Raw genomic sequence first — 23,662 nt, 5'->3', positions numbered from 1 at the left:
ATAGAAACTTTTTGGGTTCTATTGACTTAGCAGAGTACTAGCTTCCATCAATCCAAAGGCTTAGGATGTCATCAGGGAGCATCTTGGACCTATAGAAAAAGGCTCTCCCGTCTTGTAAGTTTCTCTCTGACGTACCCACCAACGTGTTTTAAGCTCACCTTGATTTATGATTACCTTTGTTCTGTAAAAATCTATAAAAACCTCATGAAACTGCTTCCACACCAGAACATTGGATTTGAGAGAAACCAAATCTGTTTCTGGGCCACGATCACTACAAACAGCCTCAGAACAAACTATCTCTTATTCTCTTATTTAAAAAAAAAAACACACACACACTTTACATGGGGTCAAGAGGACAATGTCCTGATAAGAAGGATGTCTTTGACATGTCAGGAACTGGCCAGACCCCATCTGCCACAGGCTCCATAATATAGAACTATAAACTCTTTCGAAAGAGTTTCCCTTCAGGGGAGAGCAGTGAGGAAGGAGGATGAATTAGAATAAAGCAAGGCATAAGCGTATATAATTATATATAATAAATGCACATATAATGAAACCTATTACTTTGTATGGTAACTTGAAATTCATAGTAATATAAAAGTAAATCAGAAGGGAAAAAAAGTTTTCCTTTCAGAAGAGAGAGCTGCTTGGGTTCGCCGCTTTTCCTAGGTTCAGCTTCTCAAGGCCCAAAGGCCACTGCAGCGTGGGACTTTGGGGGCTTCATCCATATGACACTGGCTTTGCAGCCATGGAGAATTCAATAGTAACAGATCTCTGGTGGCTTCTACCCAGACTTCAAAGGAAGGCCTGGGAGGCTGGAAACGGCTAACACGGTTGAATTACCTACAAAGAGCTCGGTGCGGGTAAAGCCTGTGCTGCAATGGAAACCCCTTGAAGATGCTGGAATGTGGAATGTCTGCTCATGACAGCCTCAGGCAGTGGACGCAGCAACACAAGAGAAAAGCCACATAGAAGGAAGGGCTATCCAGCCCACCACATCCACCATGCCTCCCCAAGACTGGGCATGGCTGTGCGGGCTGTAATCCTTACTCTTCTGAGTTCTGGTCTTATTTTGATACTAGTCTCCCTTTCTATACCCTCTCATTTGTGCCACAATATGTTAGAGGCATGCAAATTTGATTTCTTTATTACAGGGGTTCAGCACTAAGAGACTGCCTTGAATTTCAGTAGGGACTTCGGAACAACGCTGGAATTGTTAAGATCATACAGACTCATGGAGATAGAGTGAATGTAGCCTTTTGGGGTCCAAGGTGGAATGTTAGGGTTTATTGTGACATGTTTGGTGCCAAGTTGACAAGAGGTAGATCTCCACGTCTTGAGTGTTGACTTGAATGGATTAAGAGATGCCAAGATTAGTCAAGTACACACCTGGGTGTTCTCAGAGATCATTAGGGATCTGACCTAATCAACAGATCAATGCCCTGACAGATCCAGAAGACAATGGCAAGATTAAAAGGTGGTGAAAAGCAGAAGGCGGGGCTTTTGGAGAAAGTCCATCATTAGAAAAATGCTCTGGCCTCTTTGTGTACCCCCTTCTCTCGGCTGCTTGCTGCCATGATGCCCACTGATCTGTTCCACCACGTCCTCCTTGCCACTGTGGGCTGACACTTGTGAATTCAAGAGCCAAAATAAGTAATTCCCACCCACCCCCCAGGTGAAAATGGTTAAGGTTCCCACTGTGTACATTTTGCCCTACGCAGGTTTCATTTTAAAGGAAATGTGAAAAGCTGTTCTTAAATAAGCGAGCCTGTCGTTAGTCATGAAGTAATGCAAAGGCACGAGAAACGGAACACGGAACGAACGAGACACGTCATCTGGGGGAGCCTCCCAGTGTGGCAAAGGGCCTGAGGTCTGCTACCTTTTTGGGAATAGTTAGTTGGAGACAAAGCAGGTGCCAGCTCCCAAATGATCCGAAGGGCTCGGCAAAGGAATGTGAGCTCAGGCTGGAAGCCCTGGGGAGGCACAAAAGCCTCTGAGCAGGGAACAACGTGACCATATTTGGGCTGTCAGAGTGCTGGGCGGCAGAGGGGAGGGGAAGGGGCGGAGACCAAACCTAAGGCCTGGGCGGTTTCCTCTAGGTGGGAGTCACCAGAGGCCCACAATACAAAAGGGGGACACAAAGAGTGGGGATGTCAAGGTGTAAAGAAGGGCAGAGGCAGAGCAATCTGTGGTCCTAGGTTAGGCTTTAGGATGACCAGATGTAGTCTCAGCTACTGCTTTGGAACACCCAGGTGGACATGCACAACGCTATGGTTTCTCTCCTAGGGGCTCAGGTCCTGGAAGCTTGACTCTAGGATGGTGATATTCCAAGTGGTAAGACTTTTAAAAAGACAGGGCCTCATAAGGTCATCGGAGTAATCCCTCCACAGAAATAGAGAGTAAGAGATATGACATTTTCATTGATGCTTTTTCTGTATTTTATAGAATATACAAATTTTTATATTTGTATAATTTTGGTCTTATATATTACATAATATATATCAGTGCTTTCATGGGTGTGTGTGTGTGCACCATGTGCTTGCCTGGTCCCCACGGAGGCCAACTCTGGACACGACAGAAGGCAGCCAAACGTCAGGCCAGAACCCAGGCCAGGCCGGCTCACCTGAGATGACCTCCAGGAGCAGCATGAGCTTCAGGCCATCCCGGAAGTCCTCCTCGATGTTCTCGATCTGTGTCCCCGCCTTCCGCAGGTGAGAGTTGCACCAGGCTGTGAACGTCTAACACGAAGGCAAGAAAAGCAGGTGATCAGTCTCCTCAGGAGCCCTACCGTCTCTGTGGCCCTGACCACAGGTCCCAATGACTTCCAGTCCCATCCCTGTCATGTCCCCCCCCACACCCTCCCAGCTGTTCTGTGTAAGATCCTCAGCAGGCGTGTGACACCCTCACTTTACAAGCCACAAGAAGGGCCCAGGGAGGATGGCCACAGTCACAGCAACCAATCAGGAGGCTCTTCACAGAAATGCCAGGGAGGCATCCTTTGCGGCCTAAGGGTACATCAACCAATCAGGACACTCTTCACAGAAATGCACACGAGGCATCCTTTGGGGCCTAAAGGTACCAGGTAGGGGATGGGAATAAATCAGCACCTCCCTTAACGGGTTTTTTTTCCCCAGCCTTCCTCAAAAGCATCATTTCTACCCCCACCTAGAAGGGCCACGGTCTCATTCTTAGCGATCTTCCTCTACAGGTTTAAGAAAGAGTAAAGCCAGAAGTTACCTGCAAAACCCACCAGCACCTCTGGCTAAGTCACTTTATAAAATCCTTTCCCACCTGGTAGCCAACCAGGGGAAAGGATTCCTTTTTGTGGGGGACAGAGTTTGAAGGCATGGTGTCGGGATAAGGAGGAAGTCCCCCAGCATGTGTCTATGGGTATCTGGGTGAGGATGGAGCACCTCAGCTGTAAAACCGTGAAGAATCTCAGGACGGATGGAAGTAAGTTAACTCAGACCATCAACTTTGTAGCTACGTCTCTGTGAGATGGGGTGGGGCACGATTGGGCCCCCAGCCGCAGGCCGGCCACCAGGCAAGGGGACTTTGGCTAATAACACCTCGTGATGACATGGTACAGACATGGGATGGGCTGACCCCACAAACAACAGGAAACAGACGTGTACATTCCAGTTTCTCCTGTTCATTCAGAACTCGGCCAAATCTCAACCCATGGCACCACCACACAAAGCTCAAGAGTCTGGTCCTGTCCACCTCACTGTGGGAGTTGCTCAGCTCTTCCTGCCTACCCTGCAAATCCCATGGCTGAGTTGCATGCTTAGAAGGTCCTCATTTAGGGGAAGTCACTAACATCCCACCTTCCTCTTGCTTTGGGGACCTCCACAGTGAAGAGGCAACAGATGGGCAGAGAAAGACCATCCAACTCGCTGTCAATGGGGACAACAGAACTTGGCTGTCTGGATTTACGAACAAAGTTGAAGGGCCTGTGATAGCAAGAAGGGGGATGGAGAGATGGGAGAGGTCTGAAGGACAGCTCTGGACAAGCTCTGCGCTTCAGTTCTCAGACCTCACTGGTAACTAACTTACCTACCCAGGGCAAACAAGCCACTGCCGAGACAGGGAGAAGGGGCATGTGCCATACCAAATCTTTGGGGAAATCACATCAGATCAGGGCGGGCAAAGGAAAAACAAGCCATTCCTCAGTCTGCTCCGACCTTTGTACCCTGCCTGGCTAACACACCTGCTTTTTAGGACTGGGTACTGATGTCACCTCCCTTAGGAGATGTGTCTGGGTTGGGCATAGAGCCTGCAACACCACGTTCCACTGTTGCTTGGACCCGGCAACATGGCCACTGTTCGGCCACTGGTCAACTCGACACTCCAGACTGGCAGCTCCTGCAGGTCAACTCAGTACTCAACACTCACCTGCCTGTCCTACAGTGCCAATAGGCAAGCTCAGGGCTGCAGTACCAAAGTCTAGACCCTGGAGAGGGATCCCAAAGAACCAGCTTATCGCCTATGTGTGATACTAAGTGGTCAGGGCAGGGAGTGGGTAGGCGGCCATCCTCCCTGGTGCGTAGACACCCTCTGGCCTCAGAGAACAGCTTGGGAGAAAGGGCTGACGGGGTCTTCTGCCCTGGATACCCTGGAGGGGAGGGTGTACTCCACTCCTTAGCTTTTATTTTCATTTTGCTATCGTTTCTTTAGTTGGCATTAAAAAAAAAAATTGCAACCAAAGTATTCTTTTGTTGGCATAAAAAAAAATCCTGCAAAGTGTGTTTAAATCTTTAGAGTAGGCACAATTACTCTGGTTCTACACAGTCTCTCCCAACTGCCTGCCACCTGTCCATACTTTGGCCCATAGCCACCACACTGCACACATCACTGTGGCTAGGGATGGGAGAGTCTTATCCCATGATCGGTATCTCCTATCTCAACACCTAGTTCTTTAGCCTCTTCCAGGCCCACCCTCTAACTTTCAGGGCCTTGACCCTCAGCCAAAGGCCTCCGGAGGCTTTGAGGGAACCTGGCTAGTGCCAGCAACAGGAAGCTCAGGTTCCCGAAGGGAGCCGCCCACCAGAGGGCCACGAGTTCTTCCAGTTTACTAACCTGGCCCCAAGGCAGGCAGGGAGGAGCCGAGGGAGGAAGAGGCTGTTGTAAGAGGGCTGAGCTTGTGAAAGCGGCTAAGTGCGGTAGAAAGCAGCTGGCCCCACTTCCTGGGGAAGCTGCGGGAGCCAAAACAACACCTGTGTTTGTTCAGGCCTCCAGGACAAAGCCCTGAGGCTAAGCCTACCATAAGAGTCAATAAAAGCCCTGGTCCTCATGGCCTCCCGGCTTAGGGCCCCCCCCCACCCCCCGGAGCCCCTCCGAAGTACTAAAGTACCCCTACAAGCAGTAGCCACACAGCTCAGGCATGGGGGACGTGGGGTAATTGAACGTTAAGAACACACTCTTCCCGAGGGCTGTTCTGAATCCACTGTTCTCTAGACTGCCAAAACTCCAGTTCCCTTAGCAATAAAATGAGGATCGCAAGGCACTTTCAAGTCCACAGGATTTAAAACACGATTTACAAAATGCCTGCCATTGTACCCACCCAAAGACCCCAAAACAACAACAAAAACCCAAGCATGGTGACTGGCCTCGAAGGCCTGGCCCCACAATATAAGCTCTCTCTCCACAACCCTTCCCTGCCTCCATCCCCCAAAACCCTTCAAGGTCCCAACTTTCCAGGTGCTGCTCCGAGGAACCTCCGAGCGATTGGTGCTACAGGGTGCTGAGGAATTGATACAGAGGAAGGTGGTTTTGACAGCAGCCTTGTGCGTACCAGCAGAAAAAGGCACTTTGTCCCCAGGGCCCAGGGGAGTCTTGAGTCTTGCTTGTCTTTCTACCATGTTCTCATTTTGCCATTAACCACTACCATGACAATACACCTTTATCATACCTTGGGAATGCCCCTGGTTTTTGAGAATGCATCCTTTCTGGCTCAAAGATGTCTATAGCCACAACAAGACAAGGTGTGTGGTTATATATACTCTTCTCCATGTACCTCAGTTTTCAGAACTGTACAATGGGGACAACAGTTATCTACCAGGCATGCCTGAGGCAAGGCTTAAATGAAATAATACTATCAAAGTAGTAGTATTTGTATTAATAATGGCCTTATGTTAATGTATCTGAAATACAGCAGGCCTGGTGTGGCCACTGCTGTTATCATTACTGTCTCTATTGGAGTCTATGTTAAGATTTCTGAAGAGTCACACCCAGTAGAGATTGGGGTATAGAAGCTTATTCCCACTGCATGAGCCCAGGACTGCGTTTTTAATGTGACAGTCACAGTCTTGACCTTAGTGGAAAGAGGGAAGCAAGCACAGGAAGGCCCCAGGCTCATGTGACATTACTCCACAGAGCAGGAATCTGTAGGACCGCAGACAAGGTGGCCACAGAGATGTCCACAGACACCCACATCTATCACTGTGGGTGAGTGACCTGTCCCAGCTCCAACTCAGCCAACAGCAATACGAACTGTCAACAGGAGATCTGATGAGAGGCCCCTTAAAACCAAGGGAGACTTGGTTTTAACCAAGTTAAAACAGGCATGGCGCCGCATGGCTTTAACCCCAGCAACCCAAGGCAGAGGCAGGTGGATCTCCATGAGTTCAAGACCAGCCTTACATAGTAAGCTCCAGGACCACTTGAGCTATATAATGAGACCCTATCTCAATATGAAAACAAGAAAAACAAAACAAGAGAGGGGCCCCTGGGCTGGCGTGGGGTAGCCACTCAGTAGTTTCTAAGCATCATGGTCGTCATGGCCAGAGAAAGCCACCATCGTTAGAGTCCAGCTGTAAGCACACCCCATCGATGACATTAGACAGCATGCAAATGTCCTCAGTGCACAACTGAGGGCACATGGATCAGGCTACCCAACTGACACCAACGCTAACCCCCTCACAACTTCTGCTCCCCAGAATGACATGGATTTCTCGCTTGGGTATAGACGGCATGCTGGAAGGGGCGCAGAAGCAAGGCTAAAATTTTAAGTGTAAATTTGGTCAAACCAGTGAGGCAAATTTCGTGGAATCCACTGAAAACCAGTCCCTGGAAAGTGACAACATGAGCCAGATGGGTTCAGGAGACCCCGTGTCAGCAGCACTGGCAGGAGAAAGGCAGCCTTTCGGAGCGGAGGCACCTGTGGGCTGGCAGGTGATTGTCAGGAGATGGGAGACCACCCAGTACGGAAGGAGACCAGAACCGGGCAGGAGGAGCAGGACTCGGGAACTGGGTCTCTCTCTCCTACCAGGAGAGAAGACATGTTTGAGGAAGTCATCTCAACTTCTCCAAAGAAGCCGGCCTTGCAGCCCTGCAGCCCCGGGCAGAACAGGCCACAGGTGAGAGATGCAGACTCCGCAGCTGGATGAGGAGACAGCTGCACCCTATGACACTTTGCAGGCGACTTGCTTCTCCAAGCCTCCATGGCCATTATCTGGAAGATCATCGTGACAGCCTAGGCACCTGCTCTCATGAAGATAAAGGACACAGAGCTTTAGGAGACATCACAGTTCACTGGGCTGTGAACCGAGCGTGCTGTATGTCACAGAACGGCACCGTGTAAATGCTGTTGAAGGGGTTCACAGAGCTCTCAGGCTAAGCAAGACCCTTTATAACTGTGATGCTACAGAAACCCGGGCAGCTCCTGAAAGTGTTAAGACCAGTGTGAAGAGTCAGCCACACCAAGCCACGTGCTTTAGTATATAGGCTCTCTCTCTCTCTCTCTCTCTCTCTCTCTCTCTCTCTCTCTCTCTCTCTGTGTGTGTGTGTGTGTGTGTGTTGGGTTTTACAAGACAGGGTTTCTCTATGTAGCTCTGGCTACCCTGAAACTCGCTCTATAGACCAGGCTGGCCTCAAACTCAGTATAATCTGCACTCAGTAAGATCTGCCTGCCTCTACCTCCCATGTGCTGGGATTCAAAGCGTGCGCTACCACTGCCTGGCATATAAACTGAGTATCTTGACCTTGATACTTTAAGAACCTGGGGTTAGAATATTATCCGTTGGAAGAGTAGCGTGGTCTTAGACACCATCAGACCATCATGAACTCTACCTACTAGATGCCAATCACAGTCTATCCCAAGCCAGGTGGTGGTGGCACACACCTTTAATTCTAGCCATGTGGGAGGCAGGCGGATCTCTGTGGGTTCAAGGCCAGCCTGCTCTACAGAATGAATTCCAGGACAGCTAGGGCTACAGAGAGAAACCCTGTCTTGAAAACAACAGCAACAAGTCTACTTCAAACTGAAATAGATCCCAAGATACCCCTGTGAAGAATCTGGTCTAACGGAGGCAAACATATATGTCAGAGATGACAGCATTGTGCTTAGTAAGCACGCACTTGCTGTGAGCTGGACCCTCCCTCTTCTGAGTGCCTTGCCTCTTTTAACTCAGTGGATCTTCACAGTGACACTTCAACAGGAAAAGAAGAAAGGACTTCTATGTGGAACCCCCTCGATCTTTAACTATTGCTACAGTCGAAAATAGAATACTTGCCACGGGAACCCTGTCTGCCTGTCGGCAAAACAAAGCAAAAAGAGTCAACAGCCTAGTCTAAATTAAGTCTTACTAGGTATCTCTCTGCTCCCACGGTGGAAAACCACGGAACCTTTCTAAGTCTGCTAACAAAATAAATTATACCCACACAGCATGCAGTGCATACAATAAGCACACAGTCGATGGCTGTGCCTATCACAGGCAACACTTCTAAAGACCATTGATGACATCAGCCATCTTGAGAAGCTGGGAGCAAGAACTGAGGACGGTCCTGTCAAAAGTAGAGGGGGCACCCTGCGAGGAAGGGAGAAAGCTCCACAGGCGGAACTGATCAACAGCCCATGTGTTTCAGAAAGAACATTAGATGGCTACACACATTCTGCCATGCCTTGTGAACTAAAACAAAGGGTAATGTCCTTGTGCTGGTTTGTCAGTCATTTTGACACAAGCTAGGATCATCTGGGAAGAGAAAAACTTCCTTTGAGGAACTGCCTCCATCAGATTAACCACTAGGCAAATCTACAGGGCATGTTCTTAACTATTGACTGATGGGTGGAAGGGAAGCTCACTGTGGGCAGTGCCACCTCCAGGCAGGCAGGCAGTACTGGGAAGTATAAAAAAGGTTAATTGACTGTGAGCAGCTATCCTCCATGGCTCCTGCTTCCGCCCCACCCCTGAGCTCCTATTTGAGTACCTACCCCAGTTTCCTTCCCTATTGGTGGACGGACAGGACATGTAAGCAAAAATAAATCCGTTTTTCCCCATTACTCATGGTCATGAAGCTTACCATAGCAATGGAAGGCCAACTAGGACAGCCACCCACTATCGTTCCAAAATGAATACCTGCTAATTCCTGTCGGTAGAGCGTATGCAGGGCAATGCCCAATACGACTGTGTGCAGGCTGATTCGTTACAGCTCTAAAGGAAAGCAGCTTGCCAAAGCGAACCAGGACAAGGCTGAACTGTACCCTAATTCGGAGACTCTATCCTGGGTATAAAATGCCAAATAAAGGAAAGGCTGTAGGGGGCTGGAGAGATGGCTCAGTAGTTAAGAGCACCTGCTGTCCTTGCAGAGGACCCAGATCCAGTTTCCAGACCCCACATCTGTAACTCTAATTAAGGGGATCCAATGCCCTCTTCTGGCCTCCATGGGTACCAGGCAGGCATGTAGCACACGCAGGCAAAACACCCATACACATAAAATATTTTTTTAAATAAAGTTCTTTTTTTGTTTTAAAGAAAAGGCTTTAAACATGAAAACATGTTCCCTAGCCTTAATTAAACAAAGAAAATTAGGCTTATTGTATTAATAAGGTATATAGTTAAGTAGATCACCATGTGTTCACTTAGAATAGAAAATGACTACCATGATGGGCTTTGAAACTACATTATTATAAGAAAATGCTTATATGTAATTAACCAAAGTCTGAAACAAGATTGTGCATGTTAACTGCTTATAAACACAGGTTTCAAATTGTGTACAGTCACACAAATACGACAAAATGACTAAGGCCAACTGTGTCCAAACGCAAACACACTTGTGCTCCAGGAATTGGAGTTCCCAAGACCCTGAGCTCTTCTGGCCCCACTGCCTATAAATACAGTTGGTCTGTTACCCTCTCTGCCTTCTCCCCAGCTGGCCTCTTCTTTTGGATATTTGTTCTGCCAAGCCAAAGCCAGGCTGTCCATGCTCAAATGACCATCCAGGAGGCCTCCGGTGACACCAGTACAGAGTAAACAATGCCCCGCAGCCACTTGAGACTGGCTGGGCAGGGACAGGGCAGCAGCCTGCCACAGGCCTAGGCTTTCACCTGCTAGCCACACCTTTCCTGGATACCACTTCCTCTGGCAATCAAGGTTCCCAGCCCCGGTTGACTTCAGGAAAGTTATTGTTCAAAGGACAGGAGTCAGTCAGGAAGCCCGGGCCTGCCCCGCTTCAGCTAGGCATGTGACCTCGGATAAGTTAACCTGTCAGCTCTGAAATCCCATCATCTCATGCTTCAAAAATACAGCTAAAGAGAACACTGGGTGACAACCTTTTGTTCCTCCTCAGTTTCTTCCCAAATAAACTCCACAGGGATGGGTGGTTTAACCTCAAGGGACTCAAAACAAGGCCAGTGTTTCAGTCTCTCTGACCCTCCCCAGCCTAGCAGATAGCTGTTTGCTGCATAGGCTACAGCCTGGTAGCAAGTTGCAGTGATGGTGTGTGCCTGCGATCCCAGCACTCACCAGGCTGGGGAAGGAGAACCATCAGCCTGAGGTTAGCTTGGACTATAATGAAAATGAGAAACCAAAGCTTAATGGCAGAATCTCCCTGGATGACGATACAAGAGAACCTGGGACCAGTGGCCGGCTCCAGGGAAGAGGAGGAGAGGGTTGGGATGGAAGGGAGGGACATTTGCTTTTCATAAGAATATATTCCTTTCTTTTCCTTTGAATTTTACAACACACACTGCCATTATCTATTTAAAAAGTCATGCAAATGTAAAGAAAGTCTGTCTGAAGTGTGTAAATTTCAACATTATTGGCAGACAGCCCTCTGGGATGGGACAGACTAGACTTCCTCTTTCTCTGGGATCGGGGTGGAAGGGTGTTGATGCTGTCTGTTACAGTATCATTGGCTGTTTCTATAATAGGGAGGGGAAACTGCCCCTTACATTTAAAAGAATGAAGGCCGGGGTGTAGTGATTCATGCTTACAACCCCAGTACTTGAGAACTAGAGGCAGGAGGATCAGCACGGGGTCATCCTCAGCCACCCAGAAAGTAGGAGACCAGCCTGGACTATATGCCATCCTGCCTCATAAATTCATACATACACAAAGTAAGAATATGACAGCCCAGTGGTGGCGGCGGCGACTGCCTTTAGCCCACACCTGGGAGGCAGAGGCGGGCAGATCTCTGTTACAAGGCCAGCCTGGTCTGTTGTGGTATATGACTTTAACTATGTAAAGATGTGTTACATTTGTTTATGCTGCATCTAACGACGTAAAGATGTGCTGCTTTGCCTGACTGGTCTAATAGAAAGCTGAGAGACCAACAGCTAGGCAATAGAGATCCCTCGATAAGGCTGGGATGACAGGCAGAGAGAATAAATAGGAGACAGAATCTAGGCTCAAGAGAGAAAAAGGGAGAGGATGAGGAAGAGAAGGGGGAGCAGTAGGACATACGGGAGGAAAGGAAACAGCCCTGGGGTAATATGCAGATGAAGAGAAACAGGTTAATATAAGCTATAAGAGTTAGTGGGACAGGCATAAGCTAAGGGTGAGCATTCACAACTAATAATAAGTCTGTGTGCCATGATTTGGGGACTGGAGGTTCAAGAAAGCCTGTTTGTTACAGATCTACAGAGATTTTTCAGAACAGCCAGGGGTACTCAGAGGGAAAAAAAAAAACCTATTTCAAAAAACAAAAACAAAACAAAATATAATAATAATAAAAATGAAAAAAAAGAATGAGAGAGAGACGGGGGCTGTGAGGAAACCAAATCCCCTGGTAAAATTCCACAAGAAAAGGCATAACTAGAGAGAGAGAGAGAGAGAGAGAGAGAGAGAGAGAGAGAGAGAGAGAGAGAGGACAATCCGGCATCTGGAACAAAAAGTTCCCCCATAGCTAAGTCTATAATGGTAAATTGTAGGGAGAATCAAAGTATGCCACATGGTCCCAGAAGCCCCAAAAGAGCAGCGAAGCTTGAAGGTGGGATGAAACTTTCGGTACAAACTGGCAATTCTAGGCAAACAAAATTTAAAAAACAAAAACCACTGGCTCCTACAGCCTTCCAACCTCAGCCAGCACCACGCTGGCTGAGATGCCAAGGGTACTGGTCAGAGCCAGATCCCAACTGTGCTGTGAAAGCATCAGGCCAGAGTCCCTGGTGTGCTTGGGTTTAAGTCCCCGACTCCACCTGCCAGCTAACAAAGGGAGGGTGACTCCCCAGGGCCCCCCTAGAGGTCCTCAGAGTTCACGCACGAGCGGGCCTGCTCTGTAGGTGGTAGTCCCTCTAGGCAGAGACCTACCCAGAAGAGACTTCCAATGCCTGGTGTGCTGGTAGTGTAAACAGGAGTGTCTGGTTAGCTTATCAAGGGCGGTCTGCCAGCCTTTCAAGGCAAGAGTCAGCTGCTTCACCCGCAGATAAAAAGGCAGAGCTCCACCGACCACCTCCACCCAGATCTGTTTACTTTCCGCCCACTTGGGAGCTGCTGTGAAGGAGACTTCAACCACTGGTTGCTCTCTAAGTCACCCCCTGCCCCCCCTACACCCATATACCCTCATACTAATGTTGTGGGTCAAGGAAACTCAGAATGCAGATGGCCAAACAGGCTAAGCTCTGGGGGCCGACAGGCTGAGCTTTAGCCCTGACCTAACCTCTCACTAGCCCTGACTCACAGTCTGAAGATCCATCCACAGAGGTAGACCTACTTACTGGTTAGTGCTCTGTCCACAACAGACAGATATCTTAAAAATGACAACCCAGCTGGTCCAAGTGACCTTACTTAATCCACCTGCGCCTAAGTGCCTGGCCTGACAAAGGGGATAAACAATGTCACTACTTCCGGGGCTGTTAGGATTAAGACAATGCATGCTAACCAGTCAGCAAATGCCCTCCCTGGTCATAGCAGGAGCCCAATCAATGTCCATTGTCACTTCCTCTTCCCTTTCTGTTTAATCAGAGTTAATCATTCACAGAGCACCAAGTATTGGCAAGAGAGAGGTTCAGCTATTTTTCTCCCGCTCGTGAGGAGACCCAAATCAGCCTGTAGCAGAAGGGGAGCTGTGTTTTCTGGTTTGTGTCCATCTACACAGCCCATTTCTGGAGACACAGTGCCAAAGACCAGAAGGGTCACCCAGGTCAAAGTGGCTGTTGAACCTAAGTCCTTGCTTGTAAAGGGCCCACCAGGAGGCCCTGGCATGCTCTTCCCTGCCCTGTGCAGATTGAACCTGTGCACCCTGGGAGAATTCAGGACACTGGGACACAATCCCAGCGGAGAAACTGTCCTCTTAGCCCCTTGCTACTGAGAGTCAACCGCACCTACCAATCTGCCACCATCAAAACCCCACCACTGTCCTGCTCCGAGAGACTGCAGAGTCCCCAGCAAATGCCGCAGCCACGGGAAGCTCTGTCCGACACCAGTTTTATCGACCCAGACTTGCTTGGTCTCTCTGAGTCTTGATTCCAGCACTAGTGAGGGACAAAAACAACCTCAGTTCCCTAGGACTATTGTGAGCTAGTGCGATGGGCTCAGTCTAGAGCTCGTTCCGTGTGTGTGTGTGTGTGTGTGTGTGTGTGTGTGTGTGTGTGTGTTCATTCCATTCCCTTCACAGGGACAAAGTATATTACTAAGTAAAGCTAGGCAAAAGGCTCAGGCTGTAAAGCCCAGCCTGGGAGTCTGAGGCAGGAGGATTATGAGGTAGAAGCCACCCTCTGGGCTACAGAGCAAGACAGAAAGGAAGGAAGGAAGGAAGGAAGGAAGGAAGGAAGGAAGGAAGGAAGGAAGGAAGGAAGGAAGGAAGGAAGGAAGGAAGGAAGGAAAAAAGGAAGGAAGGAAGGAAGGAAGGAAGGAAGGAAGGAAGGAAGGAAGGAAGGAAGGAAGGAAAATGACTGGGTGTGGTGGCACATGCCTTTAAAAATCCTAGCACTGAGGAGGGAGTCAGGCAGATTTCTGTGGGTTTGAGGCCAGCCTGGTCTACTTAGTATGTTCCAGGCTAGCCAGAGATACACAGTGAGACCCTGTCTCCAAAATTAATTATTAATTAGACAGTGGTTGCTTAGGGCTAGGGGTGATAGCCAAGGCGTATGAAATTTATTTTTCTATGTTTTCAAATTGGTTGCATTTACCAATAAAATACAGTGAAAAGTATTAAGTTATAAAATTCTACCCCCATGAAGGGTCTATTTAAATTTTTCTTAACCCAACAAGTTAAATATTCTAGAATCCCACTAAATCTTTTATGATAACTTGGGTCTTTTTTTTTTTGTCTCTGTCCATGTGACCCTTTGGAAGAAACCTGCCTCAAAAGCAGGCTGTGGCTCCTTCACTACTAGCGAAAGGGACTGGGGCTCCCTATACCACTACCCAGAGGCCTTCAAGCCAGCAGGAATGAGGATTTGAAGGCTAATGGAGCAAGCAGGCTTTCTCTCAGCAGAGTGGCACCCCATCCCAGCAGGCCAGTGGGGGAGCGGGGAAGCTCTTGTCCCCCAACTTAACATCCTGAATGAGTGCTTCTGGCCCTTGCTGAGCTGACAGCACACAGACCTCAGCCAGCTAAGACCCACAGGACTGGCCTGCACATTCCTTCCCCATAGAAGGAAAAGCCACCTACAAGTGAGCTCATTTGGTTTTTTATCTGGCACAGATGCTAAAGCCTACAGGTCACCCAGTTCCACAGAGAACTCCCACAGATGACAAAGCCTGCTAATCTTCAATATGGGGCTCTGTGGTCTGGCCGGGTCTAGACCCTAACGAATCTCCTCTGTGGTGTTGAGAGATGGCATTGACGCACTAATGGTTGCACCTGTGTGTGAGAGGCTCCATCTACCCCCTTCCAGGCTGATGGAAAAGCACTTGATTTATGGTGGGGGCTCAGAAAACGGAATCGGGTTAGCATCCATTTCTTCCTGGGTCATTTCTGTGGAATGCGCCGTGCTGACCAGGAGTGAAGAGCTGGACTGGATTCCAGGCCCCTCTATGGAATCTGCTCTCCGGGGTCAAGCCACAAATCACAATTTGTTTGGTTTTAAGACAGAGTCTCATGTAACCCAGGCTTGGCCTAAAACTCACTATGTAACAGACTGACCATGAACTCCTACAGACAGGGAACGGCCCGTTTATGTGCTGTATTTTACCAGCTTACCACATCCTCAGCACAAACTCCCAAATTGCTTAAATGAAGAAACTGTCCGTGTCTCCCCTCTCTGTACCAGACCTTCTGCTCTGACCTATACCACAGTCCACACCCGGGCTTATCTAGAATATTTGGCACAGTGGCCAGTAACTCCAACCTCCATGCAATGGCTGGAGACAGCTGGGATCCCATCTTGTCAACAGGTTTCGGGGATTTGAGAGGGGGTTTCTGGAGGTCACCAGCTCCACAGAGATGTATCTGTCTGTAACGGACACCAAGCACCCTCAAGAGCAGCCTGGGCCCAGAATCTGGGTTCACACAGACGAACCCAATGATGGAAAGGGATGGGAACACAGAAGGATGGAGAAGGCGGCTCGGTGGAAGGGGCCTCCAACTAGAACTCAGAGGAGAGTCACGGGAGCACTTGTTAGAATCCGGATGGCCGTGTTCCGCCAGAGCACCTGCCAGTGCTCTGGGAAGGTGGAGACATTTCATTTCTGTGGATGCTGCTGTTCTGGGAAGCCCCCTGTCTAACAACCTCAGACTTGGTGGTTAAGATGTGAGTTGATGCACTCTCGGTCTGCCGCTTTACTGGCCTTGGGATCTAAATCACTTCCCATCCTTTCTGAGCCCATTTCCAGGATACTTTTTTGCTGAGTGGTAGAGGAGCTTGCCTATGCAAAACCCTAGCACAGCCAAAGAAATCTGAAGTACAAGAAGAAAGGAAAGGGTAAGGGTAGAAAATGCAAAGAAACGAGACTGTGGAAACCCGTCTGGGGCCATGGAATTGCGGTAGAAATGGTTCTCCAAACCCTAGAGAAGTCATGGAGGACGCTGTGTGACAAGGGGACTCTACTGCATGTCTAGAGAGTGGTCTTGCATCTCGCGAGGGACTTCAAGGTGCACTCACCCTATAACCCAGCATCCCCCATCCAGGACATTCTCCCATGGCTGAATACTGGGTCGCATTGCTGGCAGGAAAGAGTGAAGGGGGGGGGGTCTGAGAGGGTCTGTTGTGGGGAGTGTTGTGTAGGAAACGTGACAGGCACACAGTTGTTCATCTTGTATGGACCCACAATGACAGTGGGCCCTGAACAAAGAGCCTAATCACCTCAGTCCCCTTTACCTGAGGTCCAATCAAGTTTCTTTTGATTGCGCACACACAGTAAAGATCAGCACCTTTAAAGGTAGTCCAGAGTCGCATGGTGGTGATGCACACCTCTAATCCCAGCACTCGGGAGGCAGAGGCAGGCAGTTTGAAGCCAGCCTGGTCTACAGAGCGAGTTCCAGGACAGCCAGGACTAAGAGAAACCCGTCTCCCCCGCCCCCCCAAAAAAAAGTAGTCCAGAGGGCTGGGGCTATAGCTCAGTGTTAGAGCACTAACGAGTATGTGCCAGGCCCCGGATCAGTTCCCAGAACTACATACATGCATGTGTGCACACACAGAAAACAGCATAGATACTCCGAACCCCGGCAGTAAGGAGAAGCAGGGAACCCTCGCCTCTGTTAGCCAGTGGGGCCTGTTACAATCACTGCACTCCCAGCCTGTCCAGGAGCCTAGCACAACAGACTTGTTGCCCTGGCAACTGGTTAACCCCTCGGCATGACCAGCCGGACTCTGGGGACAGGGCAGACAGATCTGTAGCAGGCAGTTGAGGCACAGGTAAGCCTCTGTGGGAGTGTGTGAATGAAGATCTGGCATTTCTGACTATGCTAGGATGCTTGGAGACCTCCAGCTAGCGCCCAATCAGAGGCCTCATCTGGACTTCGGTGTGGTCACTGCCCTCCTCTGAGATCAAAGAGACTCCACCACTCGTTCCCCTAAAAGGGCTCCTGGGCTGCAGATTAAGTCCCAGGCCTGCTATGGGGTCCAGCCTCTTCCAAACTGTGAGAGGAAAACAGTGTTACAGCCTCACTGAAGGGATGAGGCCGAATGCAAAGAGAACGGCTTGGAGCCCTAAGAGGAGAGGAAGCAATCAATCAAGCTCTGTAACTGTTCAATGACTTCGGCTATTAGAGCCACCCAGCGAGCGGCTGGCTCTCTCAGTATGTCTATCCAACTCATTAAGTCACCACCGAGGCATGCATCATCTCAGCTGATCTGCTCCACAACCCTCCTTTAAAGGAGGAGACGGGCGAGCAGCAAGAGTAACCCCAACAGCAGCCGCGAGTGGCAGAAGTGAGGTCTGCACTGTGGCTCACGGGACAGCTGAGGCTCTTCTAGGGAAGCCATCTAGTCGTAAAGACTCTGTTTGACTAGCCAGCTCTGCCTGCCACCTTGGAGGAAATCTAGATCAGGATAGAGAGCCACGTGGAGACTTTTTCAGTTGTCTCCAGACAGTCTGGGACCGAGGAGGGCAGCTAAAGGGCAGCCCAGGACACAGACCCGAGACTCAACCTCCTCCAATGCTTAGATTAAGCCAAGAGAGGGGCCCTGGCCCTGTGGCTCCCTGGGGATGCAGAATGGGTTGGGTCAGGCAGGAGTCTCTTCTAAGGCTCAGTTTGGGGAAGGTAGGAAAGGGGTTTGAATTCTTGTCTCTTGGCTTCTGAACACAAAGCCCATTGAAAAAGACAATGAATCATTAAAGAGGCAGCCAAGCTGGTGGTGTGGATGCCAGGGTGTGAGCAGCCAGCTTGTTTGGACTTGGGGCTGGCCCCCTTACAGCAGCCTCTCACAGCAGGCCGGTGCAGATCCTCCCTGACCTGCCTATGCTCTTCCCACCTCCCTCAGGGAGTTGAAGCTGACTCACTCATTCATTCATTTGCTCATTCATTCGTTCTGAGTACTGAGTACTCAGTAAATAAAACCAGTCCCTAGGTCATGGAACCTAGGGCTTAATAGGGGAAATAAACGGCAAGGGTATACAGACCAGGGACCGTCACATGAGTGATGGGTGGGTTCTGGCCTGACTCCTGCTCCAAAGACAGTGACTTAGGAGGAAGGTCTCCAAATGCGAGGCCCTGATAATAAAAGTTATTCATTTTTACACCAGCAATGAGAACCGAGCTGCACGCACACGCTGGGGTAAGGGGAGATGTCATCCAAGCGGAGGAAGCAAAGGCAAAGCTGTAGTTAGGGCAGAAGGCTACCCAAACAAACAAACAAAATAAAACCATAGCCCCCATGGCTAACATCAGAGGTGAGTGGCGCCAGAGTCCCAGGAATCTGGGTGCCCACAGAACGTGAAGATCGCTTCCCCTGAGGACAACAGAAGCCACTGGAGATCTCTGGACTGATTTCAGCTGAAATCAATGGAGGGGTGACAAGGTGGGATTGATTATGGGTGACAATAACACCTGCGTCTTGGAAGGCACGTCAGACTGTTGCAAGCAGGAGGGGCAACCTGAGACAAGAGGCGCTCAGACCCAGGTGGTGAAGGCAGAGAGGTAGGCGGAGCCCAGAGACCCTCTAGGAAGGAGGGGAGGGAGAGTTCAGAGCCCGTCCCACCCCTACCCCACCAGGTGCAGACCTGAGCTGAGTCCACGAGACCTGAGACAACCACCCTCGCAGTGGCTCCTGCGGCTCACCACCACTCAGACAAACCACCCTGGAGTGCGAGAGTCTCCAGAGTCCACCAGCAGAGCAGGGGTGTGGAGAACCAAGAGAGCATCTTCTCCAAGGCACCGAACCACTAAGCCAGCATGGCTAGCTGCCACACCTGCACACATTCCCGTCTGAGCAGGGGAGCCAGCTTTGCCCAGGTTTCTACAAAGCTCTCCAGACCAATCAAGATCGTCGAGGGACACTATCTACCCATGCAACTTCCTCAATAGCCTTGGCATGCACTGCGGCCCTGCCTACCTAGCTTGTGCCACCTAAAACATGCCTTTCCTTCTACATTCCGACACCTGTTGATGCTCAACGGCTCTGGGAAGATGCCCAAGGCCCACCAGGCTCGCCTGGGTCCTAGTTTTCAGAAGGAACACCTGGAGCTCCACCTTGCCATCTGTCCCCTCGGTTGGTCTTTATGGGCCCCTGAGACAACCTGTGTGTCACCCCTTCCCGTCATCCTCTTCCCATCCCCTACTTCTCCACACTTGAAAGCAACATTTGCTGCAAAACGGACACACCGCATCAGAAGACCTGAGTTCTAATTCTGGGTCCACCACTGGGGACAAGCTTCCCATCTACAACGCCCCCCACTTCCCGGGAGTCCTACCTGCTTCCTATCAAGGGGCAACGTCTGGTGAAGATCGGTTATACAGGGAGAGTGAGCTGAAGGGAAAAAACAAGTCACACTTCCCAAATTGGCCCCATTACCTCAAACACTGTCAGAAATCCCACCCTGGCAAATGCCACTCTAGTTCAGGAGTCCTAGGGTGGGGCCCACAAATTGATATTGTACCAGGTACTCCAGGCGAATCCTATAATCGGGCAAGCTTGGGCAACTGTGGGCTAAAGAAATGCAAAAGAAGTTGAGGGCCCGTGCTGCTAAAAGTGCAGTTCGGTTCCTCCCGCTGTTCTCACACCCGCCTACAAAAGCTCACCAGGTACAAGGCAGCAGCCGAGGTGGCCCTACATCCACCACCTAGTTCTAACAGCGTCCACACAAGACACACAAACCTCTCTCTGTTGATGAGGACATCAGAGGCCAAGAAGAAGGTCCAGGGGGTAAAGCGCTTGCTGCACAAGGTTTCCCGGTGCCATGTAAAAGCCTGGCATGGTGACAGGTGACAGCAACCGCAGCGCTAAGGGAGCAGAGGCCAGTGACACCTTCAAGCTCCCTGGCCAGCCAGTCTAGCTGAATTACAGTGAGCTCCAGGTTCAGTCTGAGCAACTAAAGACAACACTGGACATCAAGGCCACGTGCAGCACACGTGCAACCACATGAACTCATATGCCAAAAAAAAAACAAAAAACAAACAAACAAAAAAGAAAAGGGGCAGGGGGAGAAACTGAGGCTCAAAGAGGCCTACTCTCGCCCTGCGACTGCTGGCGATCCACTCGCCTGCAGGAAGAAAGCAGCAGAGGTGGCCCCAGCAGAACTCAGGTGGCCTACCCACTCCCCCGAGACTGGACAAGGTCCCACACAGGAGTGGAAAGAGTCATCCTGCAGGAGGAAGGGACATCGGTTGTGTGCAGATGGAGAAGCGGCTCTGGAGCTTGCCATCTAGAAAGAAAAGTACAGCCCCCCTATGAAACAGTCGCACAGTAACCAGAGTGGCTGGGATGCTCCAGCTGGAGTGAAGCCAGGATGTGCAAGATCAGGGAGCCCAGTGCGCTGGAACGAGGCCCATAGCACCCTGGACCCCTTCTCAGCGTCACACATAATCCCAGTCTGGTGTACACAGCCAGCACCATGCCAAAGTTTAGTAACTCCTCTCTGCCCGGGGAGGAAGCGGTTTCCATCTCCTGGAGAGTGCCCACCACCTGGCAACTCCTTCTTCTCACAGCCTCTCCTAGAAGCCTGGCCTAGAACAGACCAAAGAGACAGAGGAAAAGCACAGGGGGCCCAAAGTCCCGCCTTCCTGCAGAACGTCCCCAGGCTTCCCCGGCGGAAAGGGGGAGAGCGAGTGGAGGGGACCCATCAACGACCCATCAAGGACAGCTGGCCCTTATTCACTTGGCACTTTATACCAAAGGTCACACTTACTCTTCCCAGCAAGTTTATTAAGAGGCACGTTGCTTTGATCCCCATTTTAAAGATGGAAACACCGATGTTCAGGAGGGTGAATGAGCAAAGAGATAGCCCAGGGGTGAAGCGATGCCTCAGCCAGCAAGGTGCTTGCTGGCCGACATGACAGCCTGAGTTCCAGCCCTGAGACCCACATGGTGGAAGGGAACAACCCCTACAAGTTGTCCTCTGACCTCCCGGGGAGCACTATGCTCACACGCAAACACATACACGCTAAGTGTAGTATTCAAAAAGAAAAAAAAAAAAAAAAAAGATGAGTTGGCCCCAAGCCCCAAAGCAGAGTTCCCTAACACCAGACCCCTAATTTCCTCTGCCTTCTTGCCATCTGTGGGTGTCCTCATCAGGACAGAGGCTGCTGCCTTCCTATGATTGGACTTAACAGCTTTTCAATTTTCTGGTGCTTCTGAGGACGAACTCAGCGGAAACCATGGTGGAATTCTGAATCATCCCCCAGCATAATCCTTCTGTGATACTGGGCAATAGCAGTGAGTGCCGCTCCCACCAGAGAACAGTGCATTCCCAAGGGGGGGGGGGGGGAACTGGGCTGGAGAGATGGCTCAGTAGTTAAGAGCCCATAATTCTTGAAGTGGACCCAAGTTTAGTGGTCTAGCATCCATGGTGGACAGCTCACAACTACCGCAAGTCCACCTCCAGGAGATCCAAGGCCCTCCTCTGGCTTCCTTGGCCACCTGCATCCACATGTACATACACACAAACAAACAACACACACACAAACACTTTAAATCTTAGATCAGAGAGATGGCTCAGTGGTTACAAGTGCATAGTGTTCTTACAGAGGACCTGAGCTCACAACTGTCTGGAACTCCAGCTCACGAAGATCCAACACTCCTTGGGCACATACACAGAAAAATATACGAACACATAAATAGTATTAAATAAGTAAAATAAACTTTAAAAGCAGGGCAGAGGACAACCAGTGCTCTCGAGTACACCATTTGCTAAGCTAGATAGAATGCTGGGGAAGTTAGCTACGTTGGCAGGATATTTCCAACTTCCCAAGGTTTTATTGGAAACGTGGCCTCCATACAAGTCAAGAATCATCGGTGCAGGGTACTGGACCTGCCACTACTAGCCCCTGAGAAAGAATTAAAAATGGCCCCACTCTCGGGGAGCTCCAATTTCACTGGCAGGCCCACTATCAATGAGGGCTTCATAAGCAGCAGAGAGCACCCCAGAGGGGACTGCATGCAGTGGGGTGGGGTCAGGAATAAACACGGGCAGCTTGGAGTGGAGCCTACACTAGCAGCAGGCAGAGGCCCGTTTTGCCTAGCTCGACTGAAGGGGCTTGGATCTGGAGGCTGGAAATACAGGGGCCAACCACCTGCTGGCTACAGCAGCCTGAGAGAGAGCGGGAACCAGGACAGAGGATCCTACTGTTAAAGAAACAGATGGTGCTGAGCTCCAGGGGAAGCTAGGAAGTTTTGCATTAGTGTCTCTGGAACTCCCTGGCCAAAAATGTGTCATACTCTAACCCTTGAGAGAGAAAAGGCTGGGGGGTAAAGTGAGTGGAAGGAGGTGAGGACAACAGCCACCTGGGGGGGGGTCCCACTAATCCCTGGGGTACCTAGGAGGGTGCAATCCTCTGAGGCTAGAAGGGATGGGGAAGAAAGGAGAGAGTGGGGACCGGGACCCAAAGGCCTCTTCTCTCAATAGGAGATACTGAAACTTCAAACTAGCCCTGTATATGGTTCCAGACTTCAGAGCTGTGTGGCAGCCAGCACTAGACATAGTGCATCCTTGGGGACCCTGCTGGCTAGCCTACTGGCCTTTACAGACAGCTACTGTGGCAAGCCCAGTCAGGAGGAGAAGAGAATGGAGTATCTCTAAGGCCTTCTGCTGGGTTGCCAACTCCACTTGGGGGGCTCGAAGTGCCTCACAGGCACACACACGGATGCCAAGACCTAACTACCCACCAAATTTCATAGCAATGGTTTTTTTTATTTTGTTTTGCGGGGAAGGAGGGAGTTTAAGATAGGGTTTCTTTGTGTAGCCCTCGCTGTCCTGGAACTCACTCTGGAGACCAAGCTGGCCTCTAACTCACAGAAATTCAGCTACCTCTGCCTTCTGAGTGCTGGGATTAAAGGTGTGCGCCACCACCGCCCAGTTTCATAGTAATATTATTCTTGATAGCCAAGATATGGAAATAACCTAAATGTCTGTCTATACATAAACAGACAAAATGTGCTAAAACGAAAATGGAATATTATTCAGTCTTAAAAAGGAAATTCTGACACCGGATACTACTTGAACGATCTAAAGTGAAACAACCCAATCACAAAAGGACAAGCATAAGATACGTCCACTTCTATGGGAACCTAGAATAACAGTGATCGATTTCATAGATCTGCATGGCTTCCAGAGACTGGGGCTGTGCTGTTTTAATGAGTACAAAGTTTCAGGTTTGCAGGGTGAAAAAAAAGTCCTGGAAATGATGGTAATCATGGCTGCACAACAATGTAAGTGTTTAATGTCACTCAACTGCAAACTTAATGTGGCTAAAACTGGCAAATATATACACATACACACATATGCTTACTACAGTACAGGGTTTAATTTTATGCATATAGTTAAACATGAAATCTCCATGTGGCATAAAAAAATAGTGTTGTGGCTGTAAAGATAGCTCAGTGGCTAAAAGCACTGTCTGCTCT

The 23,662-nt window shown here is 49.8% G+C and overlaps 1 protein-coding gene across 3 annotated transcripts in view; it reads right to left on the bottom strand.

Moving 5' to 3' along the window:
• Positions 1-23,662, bottom strand: part of Actn1 (actinin alpha 1) — a 93,994-nt gene that overhangs the window by 37,508 nt on the left and 32,824 nt on the right. For all 3 annotated transcript variants that reach the window (XM_048415434.3, XM_048415433.3, XM_048415432.3), the window contains exon 2: positions 2,624-2,738. In XM_048415434.3, coding sequence (XP_048271391.1) covers positions 2,624-2,738 — 115 coding nt within the window. The remainder of the gene's footprint in view (positions 1-2,623; positions 2,739-23,662) is intronic.

This window comes from Myodes glareolus, chromosome 11 (assembly GCF_982192425.1).
Source record: "Myodes glareolus chromosome 11, mMyoGla1.1, whole genome shotgun sequence".
Lineage (NCBI taxonomy): Eukaryota > Metazoa > Chordata > Mammalia > Rodentia > Cricetidae > Myodes > Myodes glareolus.
This window is presented reverse-complemented; position numbering and strand designations above follow the sequence as displayed.